This window comes from Salvelinus namaycush, chromosome 2, assembly GCF_016432855.1.
Source record: "Salvelinus namaycush isolate Seneca chromosome 2, SaNama_1.0, whole genome shotgun sequence".
Lineage (NCBI taxonomy): Eukaryota > Metazoa > Chordata > Actinopteri > Salmoniformes > Salmonidae > Salvelinus > Salvelinus namaycush.
In genome coordinates this window covers 44,544,849-44,558,883 of record NC_052308.1, presented here as the reverse complement: position 1 = coordinate 44,558,883, position 14,035 = coordinate 44,544,849, and the positions used below count along the sequence as shown (strand labels likewise).

General features: G+C 44.9%; 1 protein-coding gene across 1 annotated transcript in view; it reads left to right on the top strand.

The window, feature by feature from the left end:
- The window catches only part of bsnb (bassoon (presynaptic cytomatrix protein) b), a 116,902-nt gene that overhangs the window by 5,635 nt on the left and 97,232 nt on the right, over positions 1 to 14,035 (top strand). The window contains exon 2 of the mRNA XM_038965688.1: positions 5,263 to 5,644. Within this exon, the coding sequence (XP_038821616.1) occupies positions 5,263 to 5,644 (382 nt within the window). The remainder of the gene's footprint in view (positions 1 to 5,262; positions 5,645 to 14,035) is intronic.

Sequence of the window (14,035 nt, the reverse complement as noted above, 5' to 3'; positions counted from 1 at the left end):
GTGTGTAAATGTATATAATTTATATATGTGATTTTGGGGGAAACAAACAGCTAACTTTCTACAACTCTACACATTTTGCTATGGGGCAAAGAGAAAAATGTGCAGTTTTATAGCTAATGTCATGCTATTCTACATGCTTTGCCATGAGGCTGAGCGAAAATTTTGCTGTTTGAAAGCTAATTTCCTGCAATTCTCCACATATTGCCATGGGGCAGAGTGAAACATTTTCAGTTTTATAGCTAATCTCATGCTATTCTACAGATTTTGCGATGAGGCTGAGAAAATTCTGCATTTTAAAGCAAATGTCCTGGTATTCTACACATCTTGCCATGAGGCTACAAGAAAATGTTGCCGTTTTACTGCAAATCTCCTGTAATTATAACATTTTTGCCATGACTTATAACATGCTCAAATGCCATCTGGGGGGGGGGGGGGGGGGCTCCGGGGTATCCCCCTCAAAAATCCTATGGGCCCCTCCTTTCAGTGAAGTACACCCTTTGGATCACAGGAGGCTAGTCCAGGCGGTATGTATGCCTATTTTTGCATGTGTAGTAGGTGAATTCTGTGAACGTCAATTCAGATTCCTCCTCGCATATCAGTGAATTTCTGTCTCTCTGGGTGGTGCTACATGTACATCACAAATCACCCAGCCTGTGACAACCACAGATGGGTTAACGGTTGGTGCTGTTCGCTCTGCATTTTCCCGTGGCTATGTTTTATGGTGATATCTCAGCCAATAGCCCATGGCAAATCAATCGGTGCGAGACTGCAACATATATGTGTGTAGCCGTCTCTCTGGAGAGAGAGGAAAGGAGAGAGGTAGGGAGAGAGGGCGAGAGAGATAGAAACCCATTACCATGTTTCATTAAAAAAGCCCAGTAGGTGGTTTTAAAGGCTCATTGCTATCTTCGTCTCACATTCCCGACAAACTGCCTAACAGAGGTGAGACCTAAATCCACGTCCCATATAGCCCCCTATTCCCTATATAGTGCACTACTTTTGACCAGGGCCCATAGAGAATATAGGGAATAGGGTGCCATTTGGGATGCAAGCCATGTGTGTGTGTGTGGTGACTGAGCCACTGAAGTTGATTGGCAACGTTTTCACACCTAGGTCTTCATCAGACGTGATGAGGGTGGAAAATGCCAATGAAGCACATGGGAGCATAGATTGCACTATGCAGAATGTATTTTTCATTTAGCTGAACATCTGGTCATGTTAAGCAGTAGTCGTAGAAATGGCCTAGAGAAAAAACAGAGGTCTATGATATGAACCCAAGCACTCCAAGCTGTAGCTGCCAGACAACCACGTGTCTCTAGGCTTACTCAGATACCCCTCCACAAGGCCCATGGGAGTAGCTGTTGCTAATCAGCAATTGTATCCTTTGCATCCCAAATGGTGCCCTAATTCCCTATGTAGTGCACTACTTTTGACCAGGGCCCAATAAAGGGAACAGGGGGCCATTTGTGATAAACACACAAGCTCTTCCCTACCGTTATTTATCCTTTGTGACGTTTCACCTCGTCTCTGAATGATCCGTGATGTTGTTTCCACAGTAAAAAGAGCATCAGTGGTTGACTTGATCATGCTGATAGTGATGATAGGTGGTGGTTGTATCATAAATGCCTATGTATGTACTCCCAGTTTACTGCCATGGAATCTCACAAACATACAGTACACGGATATTTGGAACGGAGAGCATTCACAATACTGAACATGTTGTACACACGTATTACGTTCACATCGAGACCTTCACTCTTACGTTCCTACTTATCCCTCTTTTTCGTGCACACACACAACATTTGAGTAGGAATGTCAAGCAGTGTCTTTGAGTGTCTTTGTTAAACAAATGCACACACACACACACACACACACAGAAAGACAGACAGACAGACAGACAGACAGACAGACAGACAGACAGACAGACAGACAGACAGACAGACAGACAGACAGACAGACAGACAGACAGACAGACAGACAGACAGACAGACAGACAGACAGACAGACAGACAGACAGACAGACAGAGAGAGACAATCTAATTCTCACTCTCAGCTGGCTAGACATTTCCCTTCCAGTAGAAGACAGAGGGGATGATGTAAATCTATGAACAAACTAAGAAACTCTCTGGGGTGTGAGATTTTCACCAGACTATTAACTCTACCAGGAGAAAGATGGGAGGGTGTCAGAGATACCCGGTCTGCATCTCAACCGGCACACTATTCCCCATATAGTTCCACTACTTTCAGCACCTACGAGTCAAAAGGAGTGCACTATAAAGGGGAATAGGGTAACATTTGAGAGACACCCCAGCACCATCTCCTGCTGCTGAAATATTGAGTTCCCTGCCACTGACCATGTTCATAAAGGAAATGGTAATTGCCTGTCCATTTATTTCAATATATATTCCGTATAGATTGGAATAATTCACTGCTAAAAGGTCCCACATGAAGCGCCATTAGTGAGCACAGCCCTGTGTTGGTGCTGAGGAGGTCAGCTCCGTCTGTCTCTTCACGGAGGAGCTCTGTGTGCTGAGTACAGCAGCTGGGGTTGTACCTCCGACAGTGTCTGAATATCTGTCTGTACCGGAATTGTGTCTTGGTCCATTTTCTCCGTGGCTCAGTTGGTAGAGCGTGGCGCTTGCGTCGCCTGGACTGTGGGTTCGATTCCCGCTGGGGTCACTCATACAAAAAAAATGTATGCACGCATGATTGTAAAGTGCTTTGAATAGAAGTTTCTGCTAAATGGCCTATATGATTCTATTATTATCCGTGTTGAAAATGTGCAGCGAGGGTAGAGGCCTCCGTACTGAGAGGATACACTGCACACAGTGGATTCATTTGTAATGACTGAGAACATAGATATCTGTCTGTACTCAGAATAGTGTGTTCTATAGTAGCCTTCACTGAAGGTAATTGCTGCACACACTGTACATCGGTGGGCCTACTGCAGATGCGTTGTCGAGCTGTGTAGGTAAGCATTGGTATTTGGCACGGTGGTTCTAGGCCGAGCTCTCTCACTCTCACCGCACACCAACAAAAGGCTCTGCTTCCTACTCACTTCCACTGGCATCAGACTCAGAGCGACGCTTATCGGAGAGAGTTGCACCAAGCGTTTATACTTTTCACTCTGGGATAAAGCAAACCACCTGCCTTTCCTCTCATTGCTTAATAACAACAGATGCAAAAATCCCAAGGTGCTTTGCTTTCAACAGAGTGCTGTTCACTGGTGGATGTTTTGAAGAGGTGGATGGGGAGATCTATCCCATAGAGCGCTGCTATCCCACTCGTGGCTCCCTGCCGTTATGTTTTAATGCCTGGTGTGTGTGTGTGTGTTTGTGATGTTTTGTCTAACGCCTGAGGTTTGGGCTTTGTTTGTTTAACGCCTGAGGTTTGGGCTTTGTCAGGACCACAAGGGATTCCACTCTACAAGCCTTTATTAGCATAACAATAGGTTTTTTAACCCAAATAAAACATATTAGTTGCCACCAAACATATTTTTTAATACTGCTTTATTTGACCCCTTTCCAAACTAGTTGCAGTTTGTTAGTAATAAAATTGTAAACGATGGAATGGAGAAATGCATCGGTTTCCGCGAGTTGAACGGTGATAGCTGATGGTCAGTATTACAACCATGCTGGTCACTCAATAGCAGAATGTGTGTATTTATTTTCTGTCGTTGGAAAGATGCAACGGTAGGGTCCAATTGGGATTACGACTGAGGTCTCCCTCACTTTGCCAATGTAGAACAACAGGCTTGACGCTCTTCTAATAAGACATTTGACATCTCGTAGATGTATATTTGATGTAACCGGGAGCCTAGCTCAGCTCATTTTCGCTCAGCTCATTTTCATTCGGCTCATTATTACGGATTCTATTGTGGATACGGAACACTGCCAGGAAGACATTGTCGAGGAGACTTCTTGTCGAGCCTTTATAGTGCTAGTGTTTCTGTGAGCAGGTCTTCGGAGAACAGAACGATTCCTAGAGAGAGAGACAGGTGATTTGAGTTGCTTCACAACCGGCTGCTCTGCTCAGCCCGTCTTCAGTGACTCACTGTCACAAACAGTTCTATTTTCATTCTCCTCTTCCCTCATTTCCATCTCCTTCTCCCGCCCTGGAAGTGGTGTGCTGCCGAACAGAGTCCTGACTACTGATGGAGACTCCTGGACTTTGAAGAAGACGCGAGCATCAAAACAAAGGCCTGCGTAGCGTTGTTGTTCTCACAGGGAAGCGGAAAAGCTAGGATTTCTATTTGAATTGCTGTAGCCAATCCATGGGCGGGTGTCTGCGGGGCAGAGAGGGCAGATTGGGAAAGAGAAAAAGAGACAAGAGGGGAAGTTGTTAGTGCTGCTAACGTCTGGTTAAACCAACTTCTCGTCTTGTCTTTTCATTCCCCTCTCCATCAAGAGAGAGACATGGCGTTAAGTCCACAGAGACAATTCACCGGAAAGGCATTTTAAGGAACATAGGTGAATGCAATTCACTACCATACCCAAGACTCAATACTATCTAAACCTCTCATAGGCTGCAGACACCAGCACATTTATTCCATATAGACTCAACACAAACCACTACTTGAATTACATGTATGCATGCTTGATTCAGTACTCGGACTGCGGGGTTGGCGAGGTGTGTGTGTGTATGTGTGTGTGTGATGGAGAGGGCGAGTGTTTGTTCAGTTGCCTACTTCTTCCTTCCATCTCCAGAGCTACTATACTGTAGGGGAAACTGAGGCTGTGCCTCAAATGGCACTCTATTCCCTATTTAGTGCACTATTTATGACCTGGGCTCTGGTCAAAAGTAGTGCACTATATAGGGAATAGGGTGCCATGTGAGACCCAGCCTGTCTTTTCCACTGCCAGGGGGTCAGAAGGCTGAAAACTGTGGGCGAGGAAGAGGAAGCAGTGAAGCAGAAAGGGAAAAAAACATTCACCGCTCTTTGAAGGAACCAAACGCTGTTCTCCTCTTATCTCACCAAGAGAAAACAGTCAATTTCTCCAGCTCACACAGTCTTTCCTTTTTCGTGCCCATATTGGTATTGGCCAAAGCAAATTGGCAACTTGCAAGACCCTTTCATTCAGGATTCATGACCAAAAAAATAGATGTGTTTAAATGTTGATACTTGTGATATTCAAAATCATTGCTCCCCGTTTAACACTTTAAGAGGTTTCAGTTCAATCTTTGACCCCAAAAAGGCCTGTTTTTCTGAGGTGTAACCTAACATCCTCTCGCGAGAGTCTAACGTGTGTCTGTCCTCCACAGCATCTCTGGAAGACCCCCCCAGACAGACCCTGGGTCCGGGCCCAAGGCGGGGGTCCAGACTGGGCCTGGGACGGGGGACCGCCTGGCCTCCCAGAGGGAGCAGCAGGGTCAGAGCCACGTTGCCCGCAAGAACCTCCAGGTGGACGTGGGTAGTAGCAGGACAGGACGGTCCCCATCGGTGTCCCCCGCCGTCACCCCCACCTCACCCTACTCCGTGCCCCAGATCGCCCCCATGCCCAGCAGCAAGCTGTGCCCCGTATGTAAGACGGCCGACCTGACGGGCACCACGGAGGACAACCAGCCAAACTGCAGCACCTGCACCCAGTGCCGATCCACGGTGTGCAACCAGTGTGGCTTCAACCCCAACCCGCACCTCACCGAGGTAGGACCTGCTTCTGATCGGCTGTGTGGAACTGTTAGGGGGGAATATATATTTAAAAAAAAGTTATAGACCTGTTTAACAGTTATACAAGATATTGTTTGTGTATCATCATGTTTCACAATGCCTGATGAGTTTGGGTCAGGACCTCAGGAACAGAGAATGTGGTCCGGTTTAGAGAATGCGGTCCGGTTTAGAGAATGCGGTCCGGTTTAGAGAATGCGGTCCGGTTTAGAGAATGCGGTCCGGTTTAGAGAATGTGGTAAGGGTTGTAGAATGTGGTTAGAGACGGTGGTCCAGGTTATAACAGAGTCATTTGGTCAGGTTGGTTGGTTTTTATAGAGTCAGTGAGTCAGGAAGTCAGTGTCTGCATCCCAAATGGCACCCTATTCCCTAACTAGTGCACTACTTTTGCCCAGAGCCCTATGGGCAATTCAGTGAGTCAGTGTTCCAGAGAGAAGATAATGCAGGTGGGGTGATGGTGATGAATCCTCCAGTGGCGAGGACCAAGGCCTGTTGGGAGGGCCAGGTAAGGGCCAAGGTAAATAACCCACAGTAAGGTAATTAATCCTGGGACTGTGACTGGCCATCCACTGGGCACTGACCCAGGACCAGCTCCAACCACACTACTCACTGGCCCTCTGGAGATGCAGCAATGTGTCTGTGACTGAATGGGAGAGAGTGTGTGTGTGTGTGTGCGTGTGCGTGTGTGGGATGAGACAGAGAGTGTGTACTGTACTGTATATGAGATGAACATATATTGGAGTGAGTGTGTGCAAATAAGAGTGGACAAGAGATAGAGATGAGATGCCCCCGGCTTGAAATGGGAAAGAGAGGAGAGAATAGGAGGATACATGAGGAGGGGAGGAGAGAATAAGAAATAGAGGAGAGAATGGGAGGAGAGGAGTAGAGATGAGCGGAGGTGGGGTTCAGAGAGGGGAAGAAAGAGTGAAATTGAACGGAATTAGATGGGGACCAAAGAGCTACTGTACAGAGAGAGAGAGAGGGTAAGAGAGAGAAATAAATAAAGACAGAGAGGGTAAGAAAGAGAGAGAGAGGAAGATAAATAGATAGACAGAGAGGGTAAGAGAGACAGAGAAACCGAGGGAGCAGTGTGGTCCGTGGGTGTTGGTATTTTTTTCAGCTGAGCCCTGGGTGAGCTTGTCACAGGCTGTCAGGGAGACAGAGAGAGAGAGGCAGAGTGTTCCGCTTGATCTAGCCCGTGAGAAAGCACAGGACCATGAGATTTAACCTCTAACCCAGTTACCATGGACTGAGTCGGTCTGCGTGGCTGCCTGCCTACTGCACAGCACAGATCTACTTACGGTGCAATGACATTACATTGTCTGTGTCGCTCTATATTGATGATGAGGAGGAGGAAGAGGAGGAGGAAGAATAGGAGTGCTCTGGTCAAAAGTAGTGCGCTACATAAGGAATGGGGTGCCATTTGGGACACTGTCCTAGTGTTCAGCACACAGCAGCTCTGACTTCCCCTCACAGTTGATTTATGATGTGCCATCCTGATCCTGGTGGAATGGAACTCATTGGATGATTCCCAAATGGCACCCGATTCCCGAATATAATTTGGTTAAAAGTAGTGCACTAAATAGGGAATAGGCTGCCATTTGAGACGCAGACATTTTTGGTGGTGTGAGGCTGAAGACGAGGCCGCATAAAAACAGCGTCATGACAGCCATGCAATTTAGAGTGACATTAACAGGGTCTAACATATGGCCATGATATGCCAACAACCAATTGCAGGATTGTCAATCCTCCATGCTCATCTAGTCATCTGAAAAGGGAAGATGGATGTTGTGCGCGTGCACGCCCTCATGTGCGCGCGTGCGCCCTCATGTGCATGTAAATTGGGGTCCGAAATGATTGACACCCTTGATAAAGATGGAGCAAAAATGACTTTAAAAAAATAAGTAATTCAAATACTATACTGTATTCTCAAAAATACCTCTATTTTCATGTCATCCAACAAATGTAAACTCCTAGAGTTTGCTAGATGGTCTCGGCACTTGGATTGGAACCGGTGTTTTGGTCAGATGACCTGAAAATAGAGCTCTGTGGCCTCGCACACCAGTGGTGGGTTTTGGCATTGAAATGAGAACGCATGAAAATAACGAAAATAACCCCATACCTACTGTAAAATATGGTGGTGGATTGTTGATGTAATGGGGCTATTTTGCCTCCACTGGTGCTGGGGCCCTTGTTGAGGTCAACGGCATCATGAACTTTATCCAGTACCAGGACAAACTTTGCCACAGGTGGATCTTCCAGGAAGACAATAACCCCATCAGCATCCACAAAGAAATGGTTATATTTGCCACAAAATCTGCATTTTGCAACGGCCATCTCAGTCTCAGAACTTGAAACCCATTGAAAACCTGTGGTTTGAATTGAACAATCTTAAGAGCTGCCATTTTATTGTGAGGAACTGCAGTTTCATCAGACGTTTTTTCTGTTTTGTCCTTTAGTTGTGTGAGTGATCCGCCGACAGAGATGGCCGCTTCGCGTTCCTAGGAAACTATGCAGTATTTTTTTTTTTTACGTGTTATTTCTTACATTGGTACCCCAGGTAATCTTAGGTTTTATTACATACAGTTGGGAGGAACTATTGGATATAAGAGCAACGTCAACTCACCATCATTACGACCAGGAATACGACTTTCCCGAAGCGGATCCTGTGTTTTGCCCACCACCCAGGACAATGGATCGGATCCCAGCCGGCGACCCAAAACAACGACGCCATAAAAGAGGCAGACAAAGCGGTCTTCTGGTCAGGCTCTCTGCACATCGCGCACCGCTCCCGAGCATACTACTCGCCAATGTCCCGTCTCTTGACAACAAGGTAGATGAAATCCGAGCAAGGGTAGCATTCCAGAGAGACATAAGAGACTGTAACGTTCTCTGCTTCACGGAAACATGGCTCACTCGAGACACGCTATCGGAGTCGGTACAGCCAGCTGGTTTCTTCACACATCACGCCGACAGAAACAAGCATCTTTCTGGTTAGAAGAAGGGCGGGGGGTATGCCTTATGATTAACGAGACGTGGTGTGATCATAACAACATACAGGAACTCAAGTCCTTCTGTTCACCTGACTTAGAATTCCATACAATCAAATGTCGACCGCATTATCTACCAAGATAATTCTCTTCGATTATAATCACAGCCGTATATATTCCCCCCCAAGCAGACACATCGATGGCCCTGAACAAACTTCATTTGACTCTATGTAAACTGGAAACCACATATCCTGAGGCTGCAATCATTGTAGCTGGGGATTTTAACAAAGCTAATCTGAAAACAAGACTCCCTAAATTCTATCAGCATATCGATTGTGCAACCAGGGCTGGTAAAACCCTGGATCATTGTTATTCTAACTTCCGCGACGCATATAAGGCCCTCCCCCGCCCTCCCTTCGGAAAAGCTGACCACGACTCCATTTTGTTGCTTCCAGCCTATAGACAGAAACTAAAACAGGAAGCTCCCGCGCTCAGGTCTGTTCAACGCTGGTCCGACCAATCTGATTCCACGCTTCAAGATTGCTTCGATCACGTGGACTGGGATATGTTCCGTATTGCGTCAAACAACAACATTGACGAATACGCTGATTCGGTGAGCGAGTTTATTAGCAAGTGCATCGGCGATGTCGTACCCACAGCAACTATTAAAACATTCCCAAACCAGAAACCGTGGATTGATGGCAGCATTCGCGCGAAACTGAAAGCGCGAACCACTGCTTTTAATCAGGGCAAGGTGACCGGAAACATGTTCCCTCCACAAGGCAATCAAACAAGCTAAGCGTCAGTATAGAGACAAAGTAGAGTCGCAATTCAACGGCTCAGACACATCACAGATAAACTGAATTGGTCCACCCACACAGACAACGTGGTGAAGAAGGCGCAGCAGCGCCTCTTCAACCTCAGGAGGCTGAAGAAATTTGGCTTGTCACCAAAAGCACTCACAAACTTTTACAGATGCACAATCGAGAGCATCCTGTCGGGCTGTACCACCGCCTGGTACGGCAACTGCTCCGCCCACAACCGTAAGGCTCTCCAGAGGTTAGTGAGTTCTGCACAACGCATCACCGGGGGCAAACTACCTGCTCTCCAGGACACCTACACCACCCGATGTCACAGGAAGGCCATAAAGATCATCAAGAACAACAACCACCCGAGCCACTGCTTGTTCACCCCGCTATCATCCAGAAGGCGAGGTCAGTACAGGTGCATCAAAGCAGGGACCGAGAGACTGAAAAACAGCTTCTGTCTCAATGCCACTTCATATAATGTTTACATACCCTACATTACTCATCTCATATGTATATACTGTACTCTATACCATCTACTGCATCTTGCTATCTTGATGTAATACATGTATCACTAGCCACTTAAACAATGCCACTTTTATATGTTTACATACCCTACATTATTCATCTCATATGTATATACTGTACTCGATACCATCTACTGCATCTTGCCTATGCCGTTCTGTACCATCACTCATTCATATATTTTTATGTACATATTCTTCATTCCTTTACACTTGTGTGTATAAGGTAGTTGTTGTGAAATTGTTAGGTTAGATTACTCGTTGGTTATTACTGCATTGTCGGAACTAGAAGCACAAGCATTTTGCCACACTTGCATTAACATCTGCTAACCATGTGTATGTGACAAATAAAATTTGATTTGATTTGATCCTCACTAATGGTGTACTTAGATTGATGCTTACATACATGCAGACGAAGGATCTCAAGGATCTGGAAAGATCCCTCTCAATGTGTTCTCCAACTTATAAAACATTTTTGAAAAAGGCCCTCTGCTGTTATCCTCGCAAGGTGAGATATCGAAAGGCATTGAAAACAATAATAATATTAAATAATATTGACCCGTATCTTTTTTAGGAAAGAAATATTACTTCTTAAATAAAATCTCTTTCTCTGAGCTATTTTTGAGAATACAATATAGCTCCGTATTTGAATGATTTATTTTATACAGTATTCTTTGCTCATCTTTATCAAGGGTGTCAATTTGGGCTCCCGAGTGGCCCAGAGGTCTAAGGCACTGCATCTCAGTGCAACAGGCCTCACTACAGTCCCTGGTTTGAATCCAGGCTGTATCACATCTGGCCGTGATGGAGAGTCCCATAGGGTGGCGCACAATTGGCCCAGCGTCGTCCGGGTTTGGCCGGGGTAGGCAGTCATTGTAAATAAGAATTTGCTCTTAACTGACTTGCCTAGTTAAATAAAGGTTACATTTAAAAAAATATATCTAATAATTAAAAAACTATTCCGGACCCCATTTTATATTTGTACGTGTGTGTGTGTGGTGTGTATGGTGTATGCATGCGTGTATTTGTTGGTATGCACATGCATGCGTGTGTACCAGTGTGTGTATGTGTGTTTTAGGCATATGCGTTGCATTTGCATTAGATAGAACAAGAGCTACTATGACAGAGATAAGACTGCATCAGACAGCACTGAATTCTTTGTTTTAAGTGAATGTGACGATAACATGCTGGTCTTATGCGGGGGAGTCAGGTGTCCCAATAACAACATCCTCCGCTGTCACAGGCTGATCTTTTCATCAGGGAGAGGGGAGAGAGTGGGAGAGCGAGAGAGAGAGAGAGAGAGAGAGAGAGAGAGATGTCCCTTTTTTGAAGACCTGTATCGCATGCTATCTTTGCCATGGCATCAATAACCGTTGGTTTGGGGATATTAAAGCCATTTCAATTGAACTGAATTGAAGAGTGGAAGATAATAGCCCTGGAGAGAAAAATAATAAGAAAAGCAGCAAAGAAAGAGGGAGAGAGCAGATAGAAAAGGCGGAAATGAAATTAGAGCATAAGGCGATAAAAATCAGACGTGGTTAAACCATAATGTGAAGCCATGAAGGATCGGCTGATTTCAGAGAATTCACATGAGGAGCGAACATGATGGAATCAAGATTTAATTACAAAGTCATTCATGATTTAGTCAAACAATGAAAACCAACTGGAGAGCGAGCTTGTCGGCTTTTGGCTGAAAGATTAGTTGGAAAAACTGCCTGGTCTGAAAACTGGGCTAGCTGCAGCACGGAGAATAGGGCTTGCGTCCGAAATGGTACTCTATTCCCTTCATAGTGCACTACATTTGACCAGGGCCCGTATAGGAATAGGTTGCCATTTTGGACGCATCCTAAACCCTCCTATCCCGAGGCTCTGGGATTTCTGCTACTATCTCTCCATGAAACCCACATGTCCTAATTCCATTAAACACCAACTGTATTAAACACCATACTTCTACGTTATAATAACTCATTATCGTGTGTATCCACACGTTTAGTTGCATCTTGGAATTTGACAGTAAATACAAGATATCAAGACGTTCATACTGGAGCGCATGTCTATCTAATATGCAATGGAAATATATTTTTTTCATCAAACCTACCAACTAGGGTAGCAAAATCTTTCACCAAATTCATTTTTTTCCCTCCAGAAATCACAGTTGGAAGATTATCAGAATCAGGAGGGAATAAGCAGGAAATGTTGAATCTTCTATCCGGGATTTCTGGCAAGTTACCGGTTACAACCCTATTACCAATAATTAGCCACAGCAGAGTCTAGAGTCGAGGTGTTGTGAGGTAGTGTGCTCCAGTCAGTAGACTGGCCTAAACTGGTCAAGCATCCCACCGAGACACAACACACTGAATCTTTCAGACACTACAATAGAAAATCAAAAGAAAACCACCGGATATTTTTTCCCCCATAACATTCGGTGTTCCATTGAGTAAGTTACGTAAAAAAAAAAAGAAAAGTGTGTCATTTAAAAAAATGTTTTCTTCTAGTCTATGTCCGCGTCCCAAATGGCACCCTATTCGATATGCAGTGGCAAGACAAAGTATGTGAACCCTTTGGAATTACCCGGATTTCTGCATAAATTGGTCATAACATTCTATATGATCTCCCTCTAAGTCACAACAATAGACAAACACGGTCTCCTTAAACTAATAACACACAAATTATTGTATTTGTCTTGTCTATATCGAATACATAATTGAGACATTCACAGTGCAGGTTGGAAAAAGTATGTGAACCCCTAGGCTAATGACTTCTCTGAAAGCTAATTGGAGTCAGGAGTCAGCTAACCTGTAGTCCAATCAATGAGACGAGATTGGAGATGTTGGTTAAAGCTGCCCTGCCCTAACAAAAACACTCACAACTTTTGAGTTTGCTATTCACAAGAAGCATTGCTTGATGTGAACCATGCCTCGAACAAAAGAGAGCTCAGAAGACCTAAGGTTAAGCATTATTGACTTGTATGAAGCTGGAAAGGGTTACAAAAGTATCTCTGTTCATCAGTCCACGGTAAGACAAATTGTCTATACATGGAGAAAGTTCAGCACTGTTGCCACTCCCCCTAAGAGTGGCCGTCCTGCAAAGATGACTGCAAGAGCACAGTGCAGAATGCTCAATGAGGTTAAGAAGAATCCAAGAGTGTCAGCTAAAAACTTACAGAAATCTCTGGAACATGCTAACATCTCTGTTGACGAGTCTACAATATGTAAAACACTAAACAAGAATGGTGTTCATTGGAGGACACCACGGAAGAAGCCACTGCTGTCAAAAAAAAAACATTGCTGCACTTCTGAAGTTTGCAAAAGAGCACCAGAATGTTCCACAGCGCTACTGGCAAAATATTCTGTGGACAGATGAAACTACAGTTGAGTTGTTTGGAAGGAACACACAACACTATGTGTGGAGAAAAAAAGGCACAGCACACCAACATAAAAACCTCAACCCAACTGTAAAGTATGGTGGAGGGAGCATCAAGGTTTGGGGCTGCTTTTCTGCCTCAGGACCTGGACAGCTTGCTATCATCGACAGATTTCCCAAGTTTATCAAGACATTTTGCAGGAGAATGTAAGGCTATCTGTCCGCCTATTGAAGCTCAACCGGACATCACCCAGAAGTTGGGTGATGCAACAGGACAATGACCCAAAACACAGAAGTAATTCAACAACAGAATGGCTTCAACAGAAGAAAATACACCTTCTGGAGTGGCCCAGTCAGAGTCCTGACCTCAACCCGAATGAGGTGCTGTTGCATGACCTCAAGAGAGCAGTTCACACCAGACATCCCATGAATATTGCTGAACTGAAACAGTTTTGTCAAGAGGAATGTGCCAAAATTCCTCCTGACTGTTGTGCAGGTCTGATCCGCAACTACAGAAAACGTTTGGTTGAAGTTATTGCTGCCAAAGGAGGGTCAACCAGTTATTAAATCCAAGGGTTCACATACTTTTCCCACCCTGCACTGTGAATGTTTACACGGTGTGTTCAATAAAGACACAATTGTCTGTGTGTTATTAGTTTAAGCAGACAGTGTTTGTCTGCTGTTATG